General features: G+C 38.3%; 1 protein-coding gene across 6 annotated transcripts in view; it reads left to right on the top strand.

Annotated features, from left to right (window-relative positions):
• Nucleotides 1-20,801, top strand: part of WWC3 (WWC family member 3) — a 62,412-nt gene that overhangs the window by 10,883 nt on the left and 30,728 nt on the right. For 3 of the 6 annotated variants that reach the window (XM_053387250.1, XM_053387252.1, XM_053387249.1), the window contains exons 2-9: nucleotides 7,923-8,032; nucleotides 8,663-8,866; nucleotides 13,677-13,753; nucleotides 16,610-16,689; nucleotides 17,053-17,182; nucleotides 19,203-19,352; nucleotides 19,841-19,864; nucleotides 20,549-20,619. In XM_053387250.1, the coding sequence (XP_053243225.1) occupies nucleotides 7,923-8,032; nucleotides 8,663-8,866; nucleotides 13,677-13,753; nucleotides 16,610-16,689; nucleotides 17,053-17,182; nucleotides 19,203-19,352; nucleotides 19,841-19,864; nucleotides 20,549-20,619 (846 nt within the window). Of the gene's footprint in view, nucleotides 1-7,922; nucleotides 8,033-8,662; nucleotides 8,867-12,119; nucleotides 13,013-13,676; nucleotides 13,754-16,609; nucleotides 16,690-17,052; nucleotides 17,183-19,202; nucleotides 19,353-19,840; nucleotides 19,865-20,548; nucleotides 20,620-20,801 lie in introns of those variants that run through there. The other 3 variants (XM_053387251.1, XM_053387253.1, XM_053387254.1) reach the window with 3 other exon arrangements.

Below are 20,801 nucleotides of genomic sequence, written 5' to 3'. Positions count from 1 at the left end.
GAGGCACCACAGTTGAATGGCTTATTCCAGCAAGGAAGAAACATTCAAAGGTGGGAGCAGGGCAGGCAGGTGAGGGTGTGTGGCCTGAGCAGAGTCCCCTAGGTTTGAGATCCTCAGCGCCTATCTTAGAGAGTACTTGCACGCTGGAAAAAGTACTTTTAGTGAGATAGTTAAATAGTTGTGGCAGGCATTTTGATCCTGAGCTATGCTTTTTATTGCTAGGCATAATCACAGGCATTCACTACATCAGCAGAAGTCATAGCTTGCACAGATAAGACGCTTTGTACTTCTGATGATGGCAGATGCTTGTAAGTCTGTCTGGATAAATGAATTGCTGCAAACTATGAGCAACCCAAAGTTATTGACAATCAGAGGCTAGTGGATATCTATCTACAATAGCTGCATGGCTTTGGCCAGGGACCTTGTGATGTCGAACAGCACTGGGTCTGGGACAGAACCCTGCGGCAACCCACTTGTCACTTCTTTCCAGGATGACAAGGAACCATTGGTGAGCATTCTTTGGGTTTGATCAGTCAACCAGTTACAAATGCACCAAATAATAACACTGCCTGACGCGGGTGGCACTGTAGGTTAAACCACAGAGCCTAGGACTTGCCAATCAGAAGGTCGGTGGTTCGAATCCCCGCGACGGTGTGAGCTCCCGTTGCTCGGTCCCTGCTCCTGCCAACATAGCAGTTCGAAAGCACGTCAAAGTGCAAGTAGATAAATAGGTACCACTCCAGCGGGAAGGTAAACGGCGTTTCCGTGCGCTGCTCTGGTTCGCCAGAAGCGGCTTAGTCATGCTGGCCACATGACCTGGAAGCTGTACGCCGGCTCCCTCGGCCAATAAAGCGAGATGAGCGCCGCAACCCCAGAGTCAGTCACGACTGGACCTAATGGTCAGGAGTCCTTTTACCCTTACCTTTTACACAAGAATATCATGAGGGACTTCGTTGAAAGCCTTACTGAAGTTAAGATACATCACATCCACAGCATTCCCCTGATCCACTAAGAAATAAGATTAGTCTGACATGACTTGTTTTTGAGAAACCCGTGCTGACTTAGTAATCACAGCATCCTTTTCTAATTGCTTACATACCGACAGTTCCATTAATTGATTAGGTGTTTTGATATGAACAGCTTTCTCCAACTCTGTATCGTTATAGACAAAAAAGCACTGCCCTAACATTCCCAGGTGCATATAGTTAAGAGAAGCTGGTAAAGTGGAACACACACACACACACACACACACACATATACATACATATATATATATATGATTGGTAAATTTCGCAAAAGGATTTTAATCCTGAAACTAAATGTTCTGTGTCTCTGGATTTATAGCTGATATGACATAAAAACATGTTGGTATAAGGGTGTTGCCAGTTAAAAAATTCAGCTGTTACAACATTTCCAGACTGGCATCCAATTTTAGTACACCCAGAAAATAATTATGCAAATAGGAGTACTTGACTATATTTTGGATGTGGTGTGCTCAGTGGATATTTTTTTGCATGCATTTGTCTTGGTACGGAAACTTGGAATATTATTGCTATCATTTGAAAGAGACCATGACATAATGCTTGATGAAACCTTTGATGCAAACTGCTATGCATAGTATTTAATTCATTTGCTGGCCTTTTGTACCTTTTGGTTAAGAAGAAATTTAATGTTTCTAAACTTGCAAATTTACCTTGTCAAACTGTCAATTTTATGATTTCTGTATAATGAGTCACAAAATGATGACCCTAGTAGGGGTTTTTGTAGCTGTGCCATTCTTAACAAAATGTATCAGATCTGAAAAAATATTGTATCCCTGAAATATGTTTGTGTTAGCGTAAAATGTTTCATATCTTCTCACAGTGATGGAACCTTTGCAAGGGCCATTTTAGTGTGCAGATATTATTTCCTTACATTGTACCACCTCAATTGTTTGATAGCATTGCTAGCTTGAACAAAAGCATGAGCTTTACAGCTAGCAGTTCCTAGAGAGGTACACAGTAAGCTAGGATGCCACCCATCAAATGGTTTACCAAATTCATTAGTTCAAATTGAAATACAAATTGCAGTGTTCAAATATCCTCAGGTGCAAGGCACGTTTTGTGTCTGGCGCAGGTCCAATTGCGACCACGTGAAGATCTCTGGATGCCAGGTTGGAGACTGATATCTCCATCTGGCTGGCCCCTCTCCAGCTTTCTTGAGCAGGTAAGCAGAAAGGCTTATTTATTGCATCTTGGACCCAGGGCCATGCCTTACTATGTGGTCAGGTTGCCTGGGAAGTTCATGATTATCATTGGCACACACCATCTTAATATCACACTGTCTTTACCTCTGACCTATCCTTTCTCTGTCTTCCAAAACATTTAGAAGACGGCTGAAGGCAACCCTGTATTGAGACATCTTTATGTGTTGGAAGCCACCCAGAGTGGCTGGGGCAACCCAGCTAGATGGGTGGGGTGTTGTTGTTGTATCTTCCACCCCCCTTTTCTTCAAGAAGTATCTGGCTTACCCCACTCCTTAATTAATCCCTACAGTAATTCTGTATGGTAGGTTAAGAGGCTGCGGCTGGCCCAAGGTCACCAGGTGAGCTTCATGATTGAGTGGCAAGTTGAACCCGGATCGCCCAGGTCCCTAACCACTATACCACATTGGCTTCTGCTATAGAGGAGCTATATAAGTTAGGTAGGCAGTTTTACATAGTTACTGGAAGGAGTTTTCTGTAGGTTGAGGACTCTCTGTGAAATACTTCTATGTGGGATATGCTATAGAGATTTAAGTTCTTTCATTTATCATTCTTCTGGCAATGTATAGCTCTCAGAAAAATGCCAACAAGCAGCTGATGTCTAAGGACAAATTTTGTTTGTTGGTAATCACTATTGAAGAGAGTTCTTGGTACTGATCCTTTTTTTACAATACAAACATGGGAAGCTGATATACTGACTAAACATTTCTGAAGTTTGGAAACTACAAGGGAAATAATCAGAGGAAACGGAAATGTCTATTTTAAGCTTAATGATACTTGGATTGAGGGGGAGAGTAGAGCTGGCGGTGGGGGAACAGAATGGAACTGTGGCTAATATTGGATCCTATGAAAATAACCTCTCTGTAGAAGTATTACCACTTAGAATAATAGAATCATAGAATTGTAAGGTTCAAAGGGATCACCAGGGTCATCTAGCCCAATTCCCTACAAAGCAAGAATCTTTTGCCCAACATGGGGCTCAGACCTACAATCTAGAGGTTAAGAGTCTTAAGAGCGGTAGATTCGTAATCTGGGGAACCGGGTTCACGTCTCTGCTCCTCCCCATGCAGCTGCTGGGTGACCTTGGGCCAGTCACACTTCTCTGAAGTCTCTCAGCCCCACTCACCTCACAGAGTGTTTGTTGTGGGGGAGGAAGGGAAAGGAGAATGTTAGCCGCTTTGAGACTCCTTCGGGTAGTGATAAAGCGGGATATCAAATCCAAACTCTTCTTCTTCTTCTTCCCTAGCTTAGGTTTTTCAGTGGATTTCATTTTCAGCAATGTTCTCTATGATAATGTAAATACATAATTGTGATGGTATAATTCGTTGAGGAATGTAGCTCCTAGTGGCTGACAACATTTTCATATATTTAAGAATAATAATGTAGAATGCTGGAAAAGTAAACCTTTTTTCCTCATGAGGTGCCAATGGAGAAAAGTAGATGAACTTGATATTACGTTTTCTTTTTCTTTTTCGCCTTTAAAAAAAAGCAATATTAAAGTTTTGAGCCCAGATAATACCTGCTCCCCATTTCAGAAGCCAGAAGTGGGTTCACTAGGATTTCCAAAGGATGGGATTCTTGAGCCCACAGGTCAGCTCTGCAAATTACAAGATTTACTAGCCTACATTTTTTTAAATGGACCCAGTGCTACTGCATTTCATCTGTGGAACAATTATTAACTTGTATGAGATTATTAGGCTAGTGACTATTTTCAGGCTGACTGAGCAGCAGAAGCTGAATATTTTATTGAAACAAAAAATTGCAGACAGGCTTCTTTTTCATAGTTAATAGAGGTTTTAGAATTCAACTTTTAATGGTGCAGAACTAAGATTACTATTATATAGATTTATTTTAAGCACTAGAACACAATTTGCCCAAGGTTAGAGATTTTGAAGTTCTATTGATTTTAGTGGGAAAGGTAAGAACATGTACCTAACTTCTCTTTTAACTTTGAACTTTAAAACATTTAATTTTGGTTGGATTATGTATTCAGTATACAGAAAATAAACTAAAAATCATTGTTTAGCTAATGTCAGAATAAAACCAGAGTGGTAACAGTTAAGATGTTTGCAAGTGTACATTTAAATATATATGTTTTTTGCATCTATAGCTAGTAAAACTTGAAACTTTATATCTAGAAAGAGGTAACTAGTGTTGCTCACTAGTCAAGCTGTTAAGATGTGTGCATTGTTATATTTAAAATAGTGGATGATTTATAGTCCTGTTGTTCATCACAGATAGTTAACTTTATTTGTGGAATAACTGTATGTGATGCTTGTTACCAAAACATTAGAGAATTCAAACATTGTCTGCAACATTGTCAAAAGTTCTTAATACTGAAGTAGTTCTGTTCTGCACTACTTACATAAATTGGAATTCTAATAGAGATATACATTGTCAGTTTTGTTTAATACTTGCCTACACAAGAACATTTACAACTGTGTTAAAAATGAAAGAAAAATAGGCTTTGTGTCAAGTGGAACGTATGTTAATTTCGTACAGCATGCAACATAAATAGCTGCTTTTTTTTTCAGCTGGCAGGGTTTATGGTAGGCACATTCAGTAAAGCAGCTAGTTGGAGACCATCAAATGTGTGCTAGTTCTATTCATGAATGTGCCTAGATATATATGTGAAGCCCCATTGTGGCTTACATGGTGGGTGTTGTGAGTTGATGGTGTTGATTGGGAACAGTGGAGATCCATAACAAGCCATTAGCAAGGATTGAGACAATAAGCCATAGGTGCTTCCATTATGTGTTTAGCATTTGTATGAGCCTACTTTGGAAGGAAAATGGAATAATGTGTACAGGTGGAACAATACATATTTATGTAGTAACAGCTGGCCGGATTCTTTGGAAAACAATATTGTGCCCATAACAGAGGCATAGCTTGACTCTGGCTTTCCCCTTAAGTCTGGAATGTATTGGAATGTATTGCCAGACAGGCTGTAGTTGCAAAGGTGAAGGAAGTTCTAATAGTGCCTCCAGCACTGAAATGTTACTTGGAAAAAAAGCACAGTAAGCAGCTCTTTCTGTGAATAACTTTACTCCTTGTTTCCCTCTTCGGATAGTGTAGCTGCCAAGTTCACAAAAGAGAATATTTCAAAAATGTCAGACAAAGACTAACATTATAATCAGAAGCCTAACATTTTGTCATTGTGATTTATGCACACCTTTATATGGACAGTAAATGTGCTGCAACCAATAATTCATAATATAAAAATACAAATACTGTTGGGGAATTTGCTTATTAAATATTTGAGCTAGTATGTAATCTATGCTTAATAACAGAAAAGTTTTGCCTTTTAGTTCTTCCAGAAGCAAATGTTAATAGTGATGCAACTTCAGTCTGACATTGTTTTTTTAAAGATAGGTGTATTCTTTTGTTCCATTTGTGTATTTGTTAGAATTTCATTAGTGAAGACATGTCAAAAACTGTTGCCAAGAGATAATATTGATAAACAGCCTGCACGCGCTTGTCACGTTGGAGCCTCTTAATTAAACACTTCTCAAAATACTTTTGAAAACTGATGTAGCAAATCTTTTGTCTGTCTGGGTATCTGTGTGCAAGAGAGAGCTGCAGGTTGCTTCATTAGCTCACAATGGCATCTCTGCACAGGGCCAATTATTCCCTCAATGAGAGCGAGCATTTGTGGTGAGTCTGCTGACTTGGTAATTTAAAATAAGATTTGAGTTGCTAGTCTTTGGTTAAAGGATTTTCCATGCAGATTCTGCAGTATCCTTTAGGCTTTTTTTGCTGCTCAGCTGGAATGCCAAGCAGTGTGGTGAAGGCTGGCTGTGTCTGAATGCGATACGAAAGCAGGGACAAAACCAGGGACGGAGAACTTGTGACTCTTCAGGTGTTACTGGGCTCTCAAGTTTCATTAGCCTCAGCCCCATGGCCAGTAGACAGAGATGACTGGGGCTGTAGCCAGCAACTTATGGAAGGTGACAGGTTTTCCATCCCTGTACTAAACTATAGTTTATAGTTTATAGCCTCATCTGATCTCATTGTCCCCTGTCCTCCTCTGCAGAGGTTGGTTTGGGTGCTTTTGCTCCTGTTTTTGCCTAACCACAGCTTATCACCCAAATTAACAAGCTGTAGTTAACTTTAATTATTTTTTTAAAAAATTAACCTGAAATCATGGTTTGAAAATTAATATGAACACAGTGAACAGACAGCTGACTGGAGAAAGGAAAGAGAGTGGAAACAGGAAAGTGTCTTATCAGATCAGTCAGTAAAGTATTGAGTAGGGTAGAGATGTAGTGAGTGACTTGCCAAATAATACAAGAGCAGAAATCTAGTCCATAGTGGAGACCTGGCAAAGCCCTAAGAGACCTATTGGGTTTCTTTGAAGTCTGACTCTGAACCAAACAATACACAGACACCCCACATATCTGGGGTAGAATTAGGCAGTATTCCTTGCAGCCGTGAGTAATGGTGAATCCCAGACACTCCCGAGTTAGTGGGAAAACATGATTGGGAAGTTGAAAACAAAATACTGTAAAATCAGTTACCATAACACAGGAACTTTGAAACGCTGTAATTCTTTCTTGTGGACAGTAGGTTCAGGAAAGATTTCTCACTTAGAAAGGAAGAGCTTAAATCATTGTTTAGAGCAGGAATGGGGAACCTGTGAGCATCCAGCATGTGGCAGGTTACTGGTTCCCCCATCCCTGATGTAGAGCAACAGAAACTTGTATCATGACAAATAAACCAATATTCCTACCTTTGTTGTAATTGTCAGGGTGGAAGGGATGCTTGCTAATTCTCCCCAAGCCTTTGACAATGTATGTGAGTCAATTTTAAATGTATGTGAGTCAATTTTAAATATGAAAATATGCAATTGGAAATGTTCTTTCTGTTTTTTACTAGGAAAGTAAAAAGTTTCTAGTTGTTAGATATGTCTTCTTTTATCTTGAAACTAAAACTTGCAAGCATTTTCTGCAAAAATGTATGATGTGAAAATGCTTGAACAATGTTGATAAATCATATCTGTCCACAGCCATTGTTACAAATATAACTGCATGTAAAGGCTCAAGTTGATGTATGTTGTAGGTTTTGATGATGTGAAATTAGGGTATTTTACAAATGACTGCATTTGTTATAAAAAAATCTTTAATGTCAGTAAATGTTTCACTTCTAGATTTTAGAAGAAAACAAACTCACTTTCTTGTGCATTGATATTTCTAAAACAAAAACAAAAAACAAACCATATACTAGGCTCAATTTGTAATAGCAATGAATTTCAATACAGTCCTTTTTGTTAGAGGAAAAACCTGTAGGGCTACATACCACAATAATTAAACTGTTAAGCTTAGAATGCAAAAAGAAAATCTTGCCTCTCTTGTTCTACAAGATATCTTCCAATATCCACCTCTTGAAATAGTACGTGCTTCATCCAACCAGTACTAGCTTCAATGTTCAAAGTCTTGGTGCAGGAATGGGGAACCTGTGGCTTTCCTGATGTTGCTGGACAACATCTCCCATTAGTCTCATCTTTTGGCCAAGTTGGTTGTGACTGATGAAACCTGGATTCCAACATCAACAGGAGATGCACAGGTTCCCCATCCTTGCTCTCTAAGGCTTTCCCCAAATTATAACTTCTATAGGCAACTGTAGTGTCACTTAGCTGAACGCTTCACTTTTAACCCATTTCCATTTTTCATGCTATTTATAGGATTACAAAGCCATTGACATTTGCTGACTGTGTTGGCGATGAACTGCCTTTAGGATGGGAAACTGTTTACGATCAACAGATTGGTGTTTATTACATGGACCATATCAATCGTAAGTAAAAGGATTTTTTTTAAAAAAAATGTCTTGGAACTAATGCAGTTAAATTTTTTAATGCACCCATAAGCCTAAATTAATGCACATAAGTAATTTCTATAGAAATGTATTTAGGAGCACTGTATTGGGTAAGGCTAAAACATAATGAAACAGTTCTGACAACATGAAATATGTTAATGGCTCCCATGAACTCAGGTTATCTTTGTGTAATTTGATGTAAAGTTTCTGAGATATAAGGTAGCTGCATTTGATGGAGGTGTGACAGTGAAATAAGATGGACAACCTTTATAAACACAACTGCTTGGATCTCTTTTCATGGCTCAGTATAATTCATTTCTTCTGAGGTTATTTGAAAACAAGAGTGGATGTTTCTGACCTCTTGCAGACTTGCTAGAGAAGGTGCAAGGAAGAGGCTCATGCACATAATGCTAAACGGTGGTTTTTTGTTGCATCCAAATCAGGCAGTTGAAGGCTAGACTACATATTTTAGAAATAACTGTCTTCAAATTAGAAGTCAGTATAGATGTGGAGGCCTGCCAGTTTTGTAGGTTGCAAATTGGTGTGTTAGTATGATGATCATGTATTTTGCCACTTTACAAATCTGAACACCTTTTTCCCCCTCGTCAGAACTCACACAGATTGAGGACCCAAGAGAGCAGTGGAGAAGAGAGCAGGAGCGCATGTTGAAGGAATATTTAATTGTTGCCCAGGAAGCACTTAATGCCAAAAAAGAAATCTACCAAATTAAGCAGCAGCGTTTTGAGCTAGCACAAGAAGAATATCAGCAGCTGCATAAAATGTGTGAGGATGACAGTCGCTCTTATGCCAGCTGTAAGTTTACCTTTAATCTCCAAATGGTTCATATTTGAATGTTTTGAGTGATACTTTAAATGTTTTGTGGTTTATATTTGTATTATTGTATGTTCTTAACCAGGGGTCAGCAAACTTTTTCAGCCAGGGGCCGGTCCACTGTCCCTCAGACCTTGTGGGGGGCAGGACTATATTTTGAAAAAAATAATGAACGAATTCCTATGCCCCACAAATAACCCAGAGATGCATTTTAAATAAAAGCACACATTGTACTTGTGTAAAAACACCAGGCAGGCCCCACAAATAACCCAGAGATGCGTTTTAAATAAAAGGACACATTCTACTCATGTAAAAACATGCTGATTCCCAGACCATCCGCAGGCCGGATTTAGAAGGCGACTGGGCCGGATTCGGCCCCCGGGCCTTAGGTTGCCTACCATGGGTAAAAAGTTTGCTGACCCCTGTATTTTGCAGGGAAGGGCAGGATCCAAAAGTAAAAATACAACAAAAAATTGTAACAGGAAACTAATAATTTTGTTTCCATTCAGAATCTTCAAAAATTAAGGGCCTAACTCGATTCTGTGTACAGATATATGGAACGATATCTAGCAGGTTTTTTGTTTTTTTAAAAAAGAAAAGCTGCTTTAGAAGGCTACTATTGGGAACATTTGCTTTTATTAGTAATGCCTTTAATAATTCATTGATTTATTATTTTCTGAAAGCTGTCTTAGTCAAGCCAGTTTTACACTTTGCAATCTAAGTTGAAGTTTCTGAGCTTTATTAAGAAACCATCTTACATGTGGAAAATTTGAGAACCATGATATAATGCTGTTATTTATTCATCCTGTCTGTGGAATTCAGAATATGATGGCGCTATTTAAATTATGAATGGTTTGGATCAAAAGCAGTCAAGTCATGTTAGGTTCCATGAAATAATGTGGAAAGTTAGCAATACCTAACTTAACTATCATTGATTCAATAGGCACTAAGTGCAACTAACTTGCTCCAGTTCCAATCCAGTGATAAATTTGCATCATGCAACTTTGTGTGGCATGAAAAGCTTGATTTATATATTGTTGAGGCAGGGAATATATGCACAACGAATTGTTTATATCTTCAGTGTGGCTTTCTGTTTATATTTGGTTTAATACCAGCCCTCCAAATACGGCATTGCAACTTTTTCTCTAAACTCTAGGGATTTAAAATATCAGGTAGTGCTCTGTTGGGTGAGTGCTGTTGTTAAGCTAAAAACCAACTACAGTGGTACCTCGGGTTAAGTACTTTATTCGTTCCGGAGGTCCGTTCTTAACCTGAAACTGTTCTTAACCTGAAGCACTACTTTAGCTAATGGGGCCTCCTGCTGTCACCGTGCCACCGGAGCACGATTTCTGTTCTCATCCTGAAGCAAAGTTCTTAACCCGAGGTACTATTTCTGGGTTAGCGGAGTCTGTAACTTGAAGCGTATGTAACCTGAAGCGCATGTAACCCGAGGTACCACTGTAGTATGTTTTGATCTCCCACTTGTGTATCTGTGAATTAGGGCATCAGAGTATTTAATAAAGAGAAAACTTACATTACAAGTTAAAACTTCAAATGTGCTGGCAAACAGCATTTTATCCAGAATCTAAAAGGTCAGGAATTCAAGTTTCACAGTAGGGATGTGATCCAGAGGGTCCTTTTGTATGTGTGATGGCTGTGCAGGGTATGAGTATTCTGCTTGGTGAAAATTAAAAGAGAAAATCCCACACATTTAAAGCAGCTCAGTGATCAGTATTATTTTCATTTTAAATTATCACTCATGGCACACACCTTTTGAAAAATCTAACAAAACTTCTATAATTCTTTAACAAAGGTTTAAAACTTCGTGCACTACACATCTCTTGTGTACATGGCACCAAGCATGTCAGAAATAGAATCAGGAAAAACAATTTAGTTGTAATTGATGCTTTACAGTATGAGTCATTCTGTTTTTATAAAAAAAAAATTCCGTAGTTTTCAAAACTGACAGAAATTTCAAAAAGCTTGATTTTCTTTAGCTATTGAAGCTTACAAATACATATTTTAATGTTTGCTTGGCATAAATATTAGAGAACCAAGGCCTGTATTTTTCTTAATTAATTTGATTCCTGAGCCTAGAAAAATACATTGCTTGTAACAGAAAGGTTTAAACAGAAACAGCTTCCTTGCTTTTTTCTTAAAATATGTGTAAAATGCTAATTTACTTCTCACTTCTGAAAATGCTAATAGAGAAGGTGATTTTCCTTGACTGAATGTTATTTTAATAAGCTGTTTAACATACACATGCTTTTTTCAGAACCGTGTACCATTGAATGCAATATAGGCTTGCATTAATTTTATTTCTAAAGATTAAATTCTACTATTTGCACTGGAATACAGTAGTTGTGAAAAGCTTGCTATTTACCTTTTACCAATATGCCAAATGGCATTGGATAGAATCTTAAAAGCATTTAAAATACTTTCCTCTTTCATACATACTATAACAACTGTATTGGTTGTTTTGTTAGGTGGGACAGCGACAGTCCTTCCTGCTCTTAGCTGTATCTCATAGCGGAGATACATATTAATCATTCTAAATCTTTAAATTAAATTTATAATTTGTACTATGAAAAACAAATGGCATACACTTGCCTCAGTGTTTGATTTTGCAGGAACAGAAGTATTACAGTTCATCTAGCAACGAAGGTTTTTCAGGTAGAACAGTCATAATGCATATAATCCAAATTATATGTGCAGATATCAATGAGATAAAATAGTTTCCTTGGCCCATTTCTTTAACTGGCATGTGTAACTATGCTCCCTAGTTTGTTTGGGTGAGCCCAGGTTTAGTGTTAATCCAGGGGCAGTTCATATGGCTATTTAGAAGATGGATTTCATTACAAAGTGACTTCTTCCCTTAATATTCATGTAGTAAAGCTGCTATGTGTATTATTATTATTATTATTGTTATTACTACTACTACTACTATTTGCATTGCCTACTTGTCCTATGTGATAAGGTGCCAACAATGTGAAAGTACAGTATCAAAATCATTTAAAACCTTTTGCAATAAAAGAATACAGTCATACCTCAGGTTGCGAACACTGCGTGTTGCGTGTTTTCGGGTTACGGACCACGCCGAACCTGGAAGTACTGGAACGGGGTACTTCTGGGTTTCGGCGCACGCGCAGACGCACAAAATGATGTCACGCGCATGCGCCGAATTGCGTCAAGCGTATGCACAGACACAGCGCTGTGGGTTGCGAACGTGCCTCCCGCACGGATCACGTTCGCAACCCGAGGTATGACTGTATGGTGTTTCCTAAAAATATATTCCAACACACGTTAAATGCCTTCATATGATAAAATTACAAGTACTGTGTCCTCTAAACTCAGAATGTTGGATCCAGCAACATACAAGCAACATTCCACTCCTCCCCCCCACTCCAAAATGGCTCCAATGGATTTCCTAACCTTTTGGAGTAGATTTTGAGAGGATGTTGCAGGGGACAGGGAAGGGTTGGTTCCATTGTTCAAGTGGAATTCTTCTTTGTGAGTAGAATCCATAAGTTCTATCTGATAGTGCTGAACCACTCATCAGAAACTAATTCAATTTATACCACTCAGTATAACAAAATCTCTTAACACAGCTTACATAAAAACAAACACGCCATGTAAAATTTCCTATACACAGAATAAAAACGAAACTGTATAGCACAAATAAAGCTGAGCCGTGTACAAAACAGAATTGAAAAGCTAGTCATATACTGTACTTTATGAAGTTTTTCCAGAGTGCTTTCAATGTGGATTTTTTTTTTTTTTAAAGTAACACAGCACTCCTCACGAATCCCTAAGGTGGGTTGTGGCTAATGACCACATTCTAGTATGCCTGTGATGAATTCTGCTCATTACAAAAGTGCATACACAAAAACTACTATATATTACCAAAATATGAATTTAATGCAAGCAGAATGTAATTTACTGTCAGACTATCATAGAATTGTAGAGGGGGACTCTGAGGATCGACTAGTGCCTTAGACACAGTATTAAAATACGGTGGAAAAACTACGTACATATGCATAACAATGTACAAGACATAATTCATTTTATTTAATCTGTATTACCAGAGGAAGAATATGAATCAAAAGGGGATATTACCATATGCCTATGGTATGTTTTGTGTTGGCAGTCAACATCCATTATTAAATGTCATGTATATACATTGTATATACAATGTCCTGTATTTACTGTATATAGGATGTTTTAGGTTAGTACTTTTGTATCCAGCAGACAATAAGAACTATGACCACAAAAGAAACAATTTTATATTTTTTTCATCCATGTCCCTAGCATTCAATTAAGCAGATTATTTTGGGGCAGGTAAAGAGAATGTATTTGAAAGCGTTGATCTTGAAAGCAATACAAAACTTGTTGAAGGGAATTTTGTTAAATGGTTAATGGTAATTCACTAGGTTTCATTAAATGCAAAAATAAATAAATCTGTTTCCTCTAAACTGTTTTTTGCATAACTCAAAATAAATACAGGTCCCGTCCCCCACATATAAGTTAAAAAATTATGTGTTTTAAACTCTCCATTTCTTTGTAGGATAGACTATAAGACTGCTTGTCCTGATTTATGGTATGCATTGGTATTAGTTGAACTGATTGATGTCTTCAGGTAGACAACTTGTTTCCACTTTAGCTACAGAGGAGTAAGTGGAACAAGTGAAGCTTAAGATCTGGATGTTAAACATTTAGTTAGACTAGCATTTACAATGCACTTAATGAACTACTTCTAGTGTTTTGAAAATTAAGACATTTTCTGTTTGTTCAGCATTCTCTGGATTTTCAACCAATACCAAATACGACCCATGTCAGATTAAAGCAGAAATAGCAAGTAGGCGTGACAGAGTGAGTAACCCTTTTCTAATACTTCATGCTGAAAATAATCAGTGTCACCTCTTCTTCTTCACTCTATAAGCTTTCTTTGTGTTTTTGCATTTCAGCTTTGCCTTAGTGAAGTAATTCTAGTGGAAAACTTGACTCCAGTTCCCTGCAACTACCCAAACTCTTTATTGTTTTTAAAGGTTATATGCTCTCTTTAAAAAAAAAACCAGAATCATCACACCACAAATTCTATCTAAATTTTGCAGATCATGTTTATTGAGAGATATGTTTGTTAGCTGCCACTGTGAATTACTTAATTGCAGAACATGTACCATATTTTTTGCCCCATAGGCGGCCCATAAGGCGCACCTAGTTTTTTGGGGGGGGGGGGAAATAAAGGGGAAAAATTATTTCCCCCCCAGGCACGGGGCTGGGGCGGGGGAAGCCCGAGCTTCCCCCAGCCCCCAGAACAGGCAGCTCTCCGCAAGCCGTGGGAGCCCAGTGCCGGGCTCCCATGGCTTGTGGAGAGCTGCGTGAAGTTTGAAGCCTGGGCGCGCTGAGCTCAGCGCGCCCAGGCTTCGGCATGCAGGCAACTCTCCGCAAGCCGTGGGAGCCTAGCGCCAGGCTCCCACGGCTTGCGGAGAGCTGCGCAAAGCCTGGAGAGCGAGAGGGGTTGTTGCGCACCAACCCCTCTCGCTCTCCATGCTTCAGCGAAAGCCTGCATTCGCCCCATAGGACGCACACACATTTCCCCTTCATTTTTGGAGGGGAAAAAGTGCGTCCTATAGGGCGAAAAATACGGTATATTAAAGTCAGATACCTTCATTGGTAGGGTAGGGAGTGGCAATGGCTCAGTGACAGAGTGCATGCTTTTGTGCAGAAAGAAATCCCTATTTCGGTCTGAAACATGGGAGAGCTGCTGCCAGCCAGCAGTAGAATTGCTGAATTGAGCAATGGCCTGATTTCGTATGAGGCAGCTTTGCATGCTCCTTATTGAGTTGTAATACCCTAGGGCAGTGATGGCCAAGCTTGGCCCTCCAGCTGTTTTGGGACTACAGTTCCCATCATCCCTGACCACGGGTCCTGTTAGCTAGCGATGATGGGAGTTGTAGTCCCAAAACATCTGAAGGGCCAGGTTTGGCCATCACTCCCCTAGGGGCATTGGGAATGGAGCAAAATGGAAGATGTTCTGGCTGCCATTAACAATATGATATGCTCCCATTTTGGGCTGAGTTGAGTAATGGAGGTAGTATATTGTATCTGAGCTTATACTTTAGGCTGCATGTAACTCTTTACAGTAAGCAATAAAATATAGATTGAAACTGACATGATATATCATAGCTATTCCAAAGCAATGTTAAGCACTACAAACATGTTCCTAAATTGCAAGTTCTTTTCATTGACCTATATTGAGAGAAAGGTTATCAACTTTCCAAACACTCTAGATAATGAAATATATCTTTTTAAAGGGTGGATGCATTTGAGTTAGCTATTTTTTATGTGACCAGTCCTAAAAACAAAACTTAATCAGGGGTATTTGTTCTGTGTGCATACATAGAAAAAGTTAACTTTTTAAGAAGTCTTCCTGAGATCAGCTGGTGTTTTCCTAAGTTCTTTACTATTTATAGTGGTAAAATTATAGCAAAATAAACACATAGTTATAGAGGTAGAAATTTCTTTAGCACAATGTAATAGACCATAGCTTCTCCAATTATCTTGCCAATTCTGTTAAATCAGTTATACCAAAAAATAGTGACTTGCCCTGGCCCTCCCCATTTGCTCCATACTTGACAAGTTGTCTGTTATTTGCTTTCCTACTTTGACCAAACATGGTATCACTGCAGCTTAGTAGCTAGGACTGTGCACTGGATTTAGCCATAACCTGAACCCCAAACCAAATTGGTCTGATTCAGACAGATCAAGGCTTGACCTGAGTTGGGTCAAGACAGCCCTGGGTTGGGCTGCTTAGAGGGGTTGTGACATCTGGTGGGAAGGCTGCAGACCCCATCAGGAATGCATTTGCAAAACAGCACCCTGCAGAATTGAATTCTCCATTCACTCAGCTCATTCAGTTGTCCTGGGTGCAGGCAATCCTTTGCAAGTGCCTTTCCTGCAGGATTGAATCTTCCTACTCTCTCTCTCTCCCCCCTTCTGAATGTATGTTATAATTAGGGATTAGAAAACCCTAATTAAACATTAGTACAAAAGTCACAAATAAAGTTTAAATTTGATTTGGGAGCCACAAGAACAGAGGGCATGGAGCCATTATATTGCCTGCGTAACTTGGATGCACTGTTTCAGTGGCATTTGGTGAATGATTTTGTCCACAAATAAACTACTAAAGGAACTATTAAGTCAAGTACATGGAACATTTTTACAGCATGATTATGAATATAGTAAAACAAAGAACTGAAGACACAGAGACATAGATAAAACGACATGCATAGTTCTCGTCCTCAGTTACTTTTCTTTATGCTTGAACAACCTGGAATATTTGGTTGGTATATGGCTACCTTTCTAAAATCAATTCCTGCCTTAATAAGGTGGTAATCTTAACCCCACTTCCCTAGGAGTAAACACCATTATATTCAGTAGGACTTACTGCACCTGGTTAGGATTGTGCTGTAAGCTAGGATGTGCATGAGCTGTGTTCACTTGCTTTTCTCTTACCCTTGTGAAAGTGAAGAAGGAAACTAGGAAACTACAATTAGCCATTACTTCTGGACCAGAAGTTCTGATTAATGGTATCCCAATAAACTAGGATTTAGAAACCCACTGTAACCAGTGAAATGGAGAAAGTACCATGAAGGGAACAATTGCAGCAGTAGTAGTATGTTTCCAGTGCATACTATGCTCTTAACTTTTTTTTTTGGTCTCCAGCTTTCTAGGTTGAAGCGGGAATTAACGCAGATGAAGCAAGAACTACAGTACAAAGAGAGAGGCGTAGAGACATTACAAGAGTGAGTTCAAATGAAGCAGGATGGGGTGTTTTGCCCTAATTCTTGCTGGTGTAGATAGTAAAGTTATGAATATTGTTCATAATAGCACTTTGCTGATGTTTGTGCTTACCAACAATTCTCCTAATAATTGTAACATTTCCTGTGAGAATGTTACAATGAACACACAGTGTTTAATTTGGGAAGCTCCTCCTCCTGAATTGTTCCCTGTAGGAACCCTCCCTTTACTTGACACCTGTACTCTCTGTTCTCTGGCCTTTATCTAGAAGGCCAGTCCTCCCTCCCCCCGCCTTGAGCATTAAGATTGATTTCAGTTTGTATATTACCAGAAATGGGTAACTTTTCTGCTACTTGTTTGTATAACAGGATTGACCGTAAGATGTCAAATGCCCATATGAATTACAAATTGGATGAAGCCCAAGCAATAATGAATGAGCTTCGAAGCATCAGGAAGGCTATTTGTATGGGTGAGAGAGAGAGGCAAGACTTGATGCAGGTAAGAAACTGTCAGTTACTTAATAATGACATTTGTTGTCTTATACAAGACTGGGAATTTATACCAAGTCAGAACACTACTTCGTGCATACATAGTTGGTCAGTAACGTATTTTGTGGAAATGTGTTTCTCATTTTTACCATTTAAGGATTTACCATGCTTTGAAATATGAAAGGTCCATAGTTTGTTCCATTTCCTTGTAATGTAATGTAATGTAAGATTAATCACATCAGTGTTTCCTCTTCAACTGACTCTTGCTCTTCAGTGTTTGTATTGTACAGTGGTACCTCGGGTTAAGCACTTAATTCGTTCCAGAGGTCCGTACTTAACCTGAAACTGTTCTTAACCTGAAGCACCACTTTAGCTAATGGGGCCTCCTGCTGTTGCTGCGCCGCCAGAGCATGATTTCTGTTCTCATCCTGAAGCAAAGTTCTTAACCTGAGGTACTTTTTCTGGGTTAGCGGAGTCTGTAAACTGAAGCGTATGTAACCCGAGGTACCATTGTATATAGAAATTAAATTGGGGGGTGGGGGGTAACAAACCAATATTGAGATCACACATGCTCCTCACAGCCTGACAAGGTCCAGTTATAATAAAGCAAAAAACATCCAGGAGGAAAGGCTACAGGCTTTCAGGTGCCCAGACTTTTAGTAGAATCCCAAAATGCACCCTTGGCTTTTCTCAGCCCTATATTTTGCAACAATCACACCTGGTATCACTTGACACAATGGGAAGTCATTTATTTATGTATCTATGCTCCATTAAAACACTCAAGGTTGCCTTCAGAGACAATTTAAATGGCCAGGGATGGGGTTATTTCCAGAAGAAGGAAATACTCACCTTAACATCCCCTTTTTAGTTGATGGTCTTGGATTAGATGAGCATGACTCATTTTTGTGTAGGTGTTGGAAAACTTAGCTGATGGAAAATTTGTTGACAGTTGGTCCATATATAGGTAAAAGGACAGGAAGAGTTAGTCAGGCCTAAATAGGGTATGGTGACTAAAACAATGTTATTGATGTGAAAAAATATCATTTTTATAAGGAAACTTTAAAGAAGAATTCAAATTGCTTGAGAATTTGTTTTTGTGGCCTGTCAGGAATCAAGTCCTCTATATACTCAAATTGTTAGTGTATGAGATTTTATTTTGGAAATATTATATTGTTATAGTAAAAAAAAAAAAAGAGTAGCTAGAGAGTTGCAATAAATGGATGTAGCTAAACTGAACTGTAAGTGATACTTTGCTAAATGCTGGATTTATATTGTGTTGGGAGCCTTTCACTAGCTGCTTAGACTGGTTTTCCAGTGAAATCATCTTTGGATTAACTGACATAATTGTTTAATGAATAATCACTTCTGTTTGCTTAACGTGACAAGGTGTCAGAACATAATGGGAGGGGAGAAATACTTAGTCAGATAACTCCCCACTAAAAATGAAACTTAACTTACAGTATGAAAACACCTTCCCAATTGTCAGACCATTTGGGGGAGGCTGAAATGCTTTTCCTAGGAGATACTGAAAGAAAATGTTGGCTTTTCCAACAAATAGTTCTACTGAGGTATCTGTTGAACACTACCGCCTGCCATTCTGATCTGCCCTCCTGGATGGCAGCTGCTTCAAGCTAAGATCTGAGTTATGTAAAGTAGCACAGATATTTATAGATATTTCCAGCATTAAAAAATTGTCCCTTATATATTACTCAACAGAATTAAAGCTCCTCATGTACACAGTCTTGAGGACTACTTAATACTAGCTATTTTTTAAGTCTGTCTAGACTACATGCATTTTACAATGTTTTCCTGTTGCTATATGCATCACGTTAAACTTATATTTTTGTATAGATAAGCTCATTTAAAAAAAGCTTTCTATGCAAGTCCTGATTCCATTCTATATGATGGTCTTTTCTGTCATAAACTAGTAACAGAAATCCATGGGCTATTAGTGACTTGTTTTAAAAAGGATGATTAAACTACAAATAGATTCTTTTATAAGATGCTTTCCTTAATGTTCTTTTTTTAAGAGTCTGGCCAAGCTGACAGATGGATTCAGGAATAGCTGTTGTATTACAGAATCTCTGCAGGATCTTCATCATAATTCTAGCCCACTTAGTGACTCCAGTTTACCTCAACACTACTCTGATGCTTGTTCTCAAACTGATATCATTGGAGAGGTATGCAAATATTTTTATTTAACTATGTTTGCTATGAAAAATCAGTAACTTTTGTTGTACTGCATAGTGACAGCGGTTAAATATATTTTCCCAATTCAGTTCAAAAGAGGATTTAATCAAAACACACAATGCATATAATTGCATTATGGGCTTTTTACCTTTAATTGAAGCAAAAGAATGGGGTTGAATAAGGTTAATAATATAATATAATATGATATAATATAATATAATAATGTGGCACTGTTCTAAACTATACTGTTGATTTCTACTTTATAGGTTAGTGAGACTGTTTAGCAAATCCAACTGAATTGAAGAAATCTCATAACATATTGCATTTCATTAAGGCATTAAACTAGAATCTATTTTTCTGGTTGAGATTTGCATTATTGTATACATTTTTTCACTCTACAAAGCATATGTAATTTCTACCATTTTTCTGTGTTTGTTCCAAAGTATATTTTCTGTCTATTATTTTTTCTTTGTTGCAGGAATGGGCAACTATCTCCAGCATGGTATGTATAATGACTGAATTGCTTGATTTAAGAAGCAATCATATTACGTAAGAATTAAATTCCATTTGTGCTCATAGAATTTTGAATCAATCACAGAAACAATCTTTACTTGAGAAAGGTCTAGAGCCTCAAACAAAGAAGTTAAATATGAAGTCTTAACAGTTGCCTGTGTAGTCATTAATTTAATTGAAATTAGTGAGAATGAGGTATTGAGAACCAATGTACATTGGCATAGATTTGCACTCTGAGTTTCGATATTATAAAGAAAATGTCATTCTAAAAGTTTATATGGTATTTTAAACATAGTTTAGCATGAATTCAGGGTCCTAGATTAGATATAGTAAATAACTATAGCCATTTATACTTGGGATCCAAGATACTGTATCATGAACAAAATGATAATAGCTTGAAAACAGTTTTGGACTCGATTTGGGACAGAAGTGGCTGGTACAGTGAGTCAGTGCTGTTTTGCTTATCGGTGCAGGGTGACAATGTTAAGGTTGGGTGCCATGCAAGAGTGTTGAATTGGTTCCATTGGCGCTGCTGTGCAGCCCTGACTTTGCCACTGCCCTATCCCAGTAAGCACTCCTCGTTAGGTGTTGATGTTGAAGTTACATTTCTCCTCGCAGTGTTACCATTTTCTAATGCAATGCTAATTTTGTCATTTTTCTTGCCTTTCAAAAGTTTGGATTTGATGACAAAAGACGTGCTGACAAAATAAAATTGAGCTGGCAATATGAAGAGGCCAGAAAGAAGTAAGTATGCATAACCTGCAATGTTGATCACCAATGCTAACCAGCTGGAGCTCAATTCTGAAATGAATCAGTAGTCTGGCTCTCACAGGAAACTAAACTATGGTTTATTAAACCATGGCTTAACATTATGTTGCTGGGTTACATTCACACATCTGTAATTATTAAGTTTGGTTAAAGGTTGC

This window comes from Podarcis raffonei, chromosome 4 (genome assembly GCF_027172205.1).
Source record: "Podarcis raffonei isolate rPodRaf1 chromosome 4, rPodRaf1.pri, whole genome shotgun sequence".
In the NCBI taxonomy this organism is placed as follows: domain Eukaryota; kingdom Metazoa; phylum Chordata; class Lepidosauria; order Squamata; family Lacertidae; genus Podarcis; species Podarcis raffonei.
This window is presented reverse-complemented; position numbering and strand designations above follow the sequence as displayed.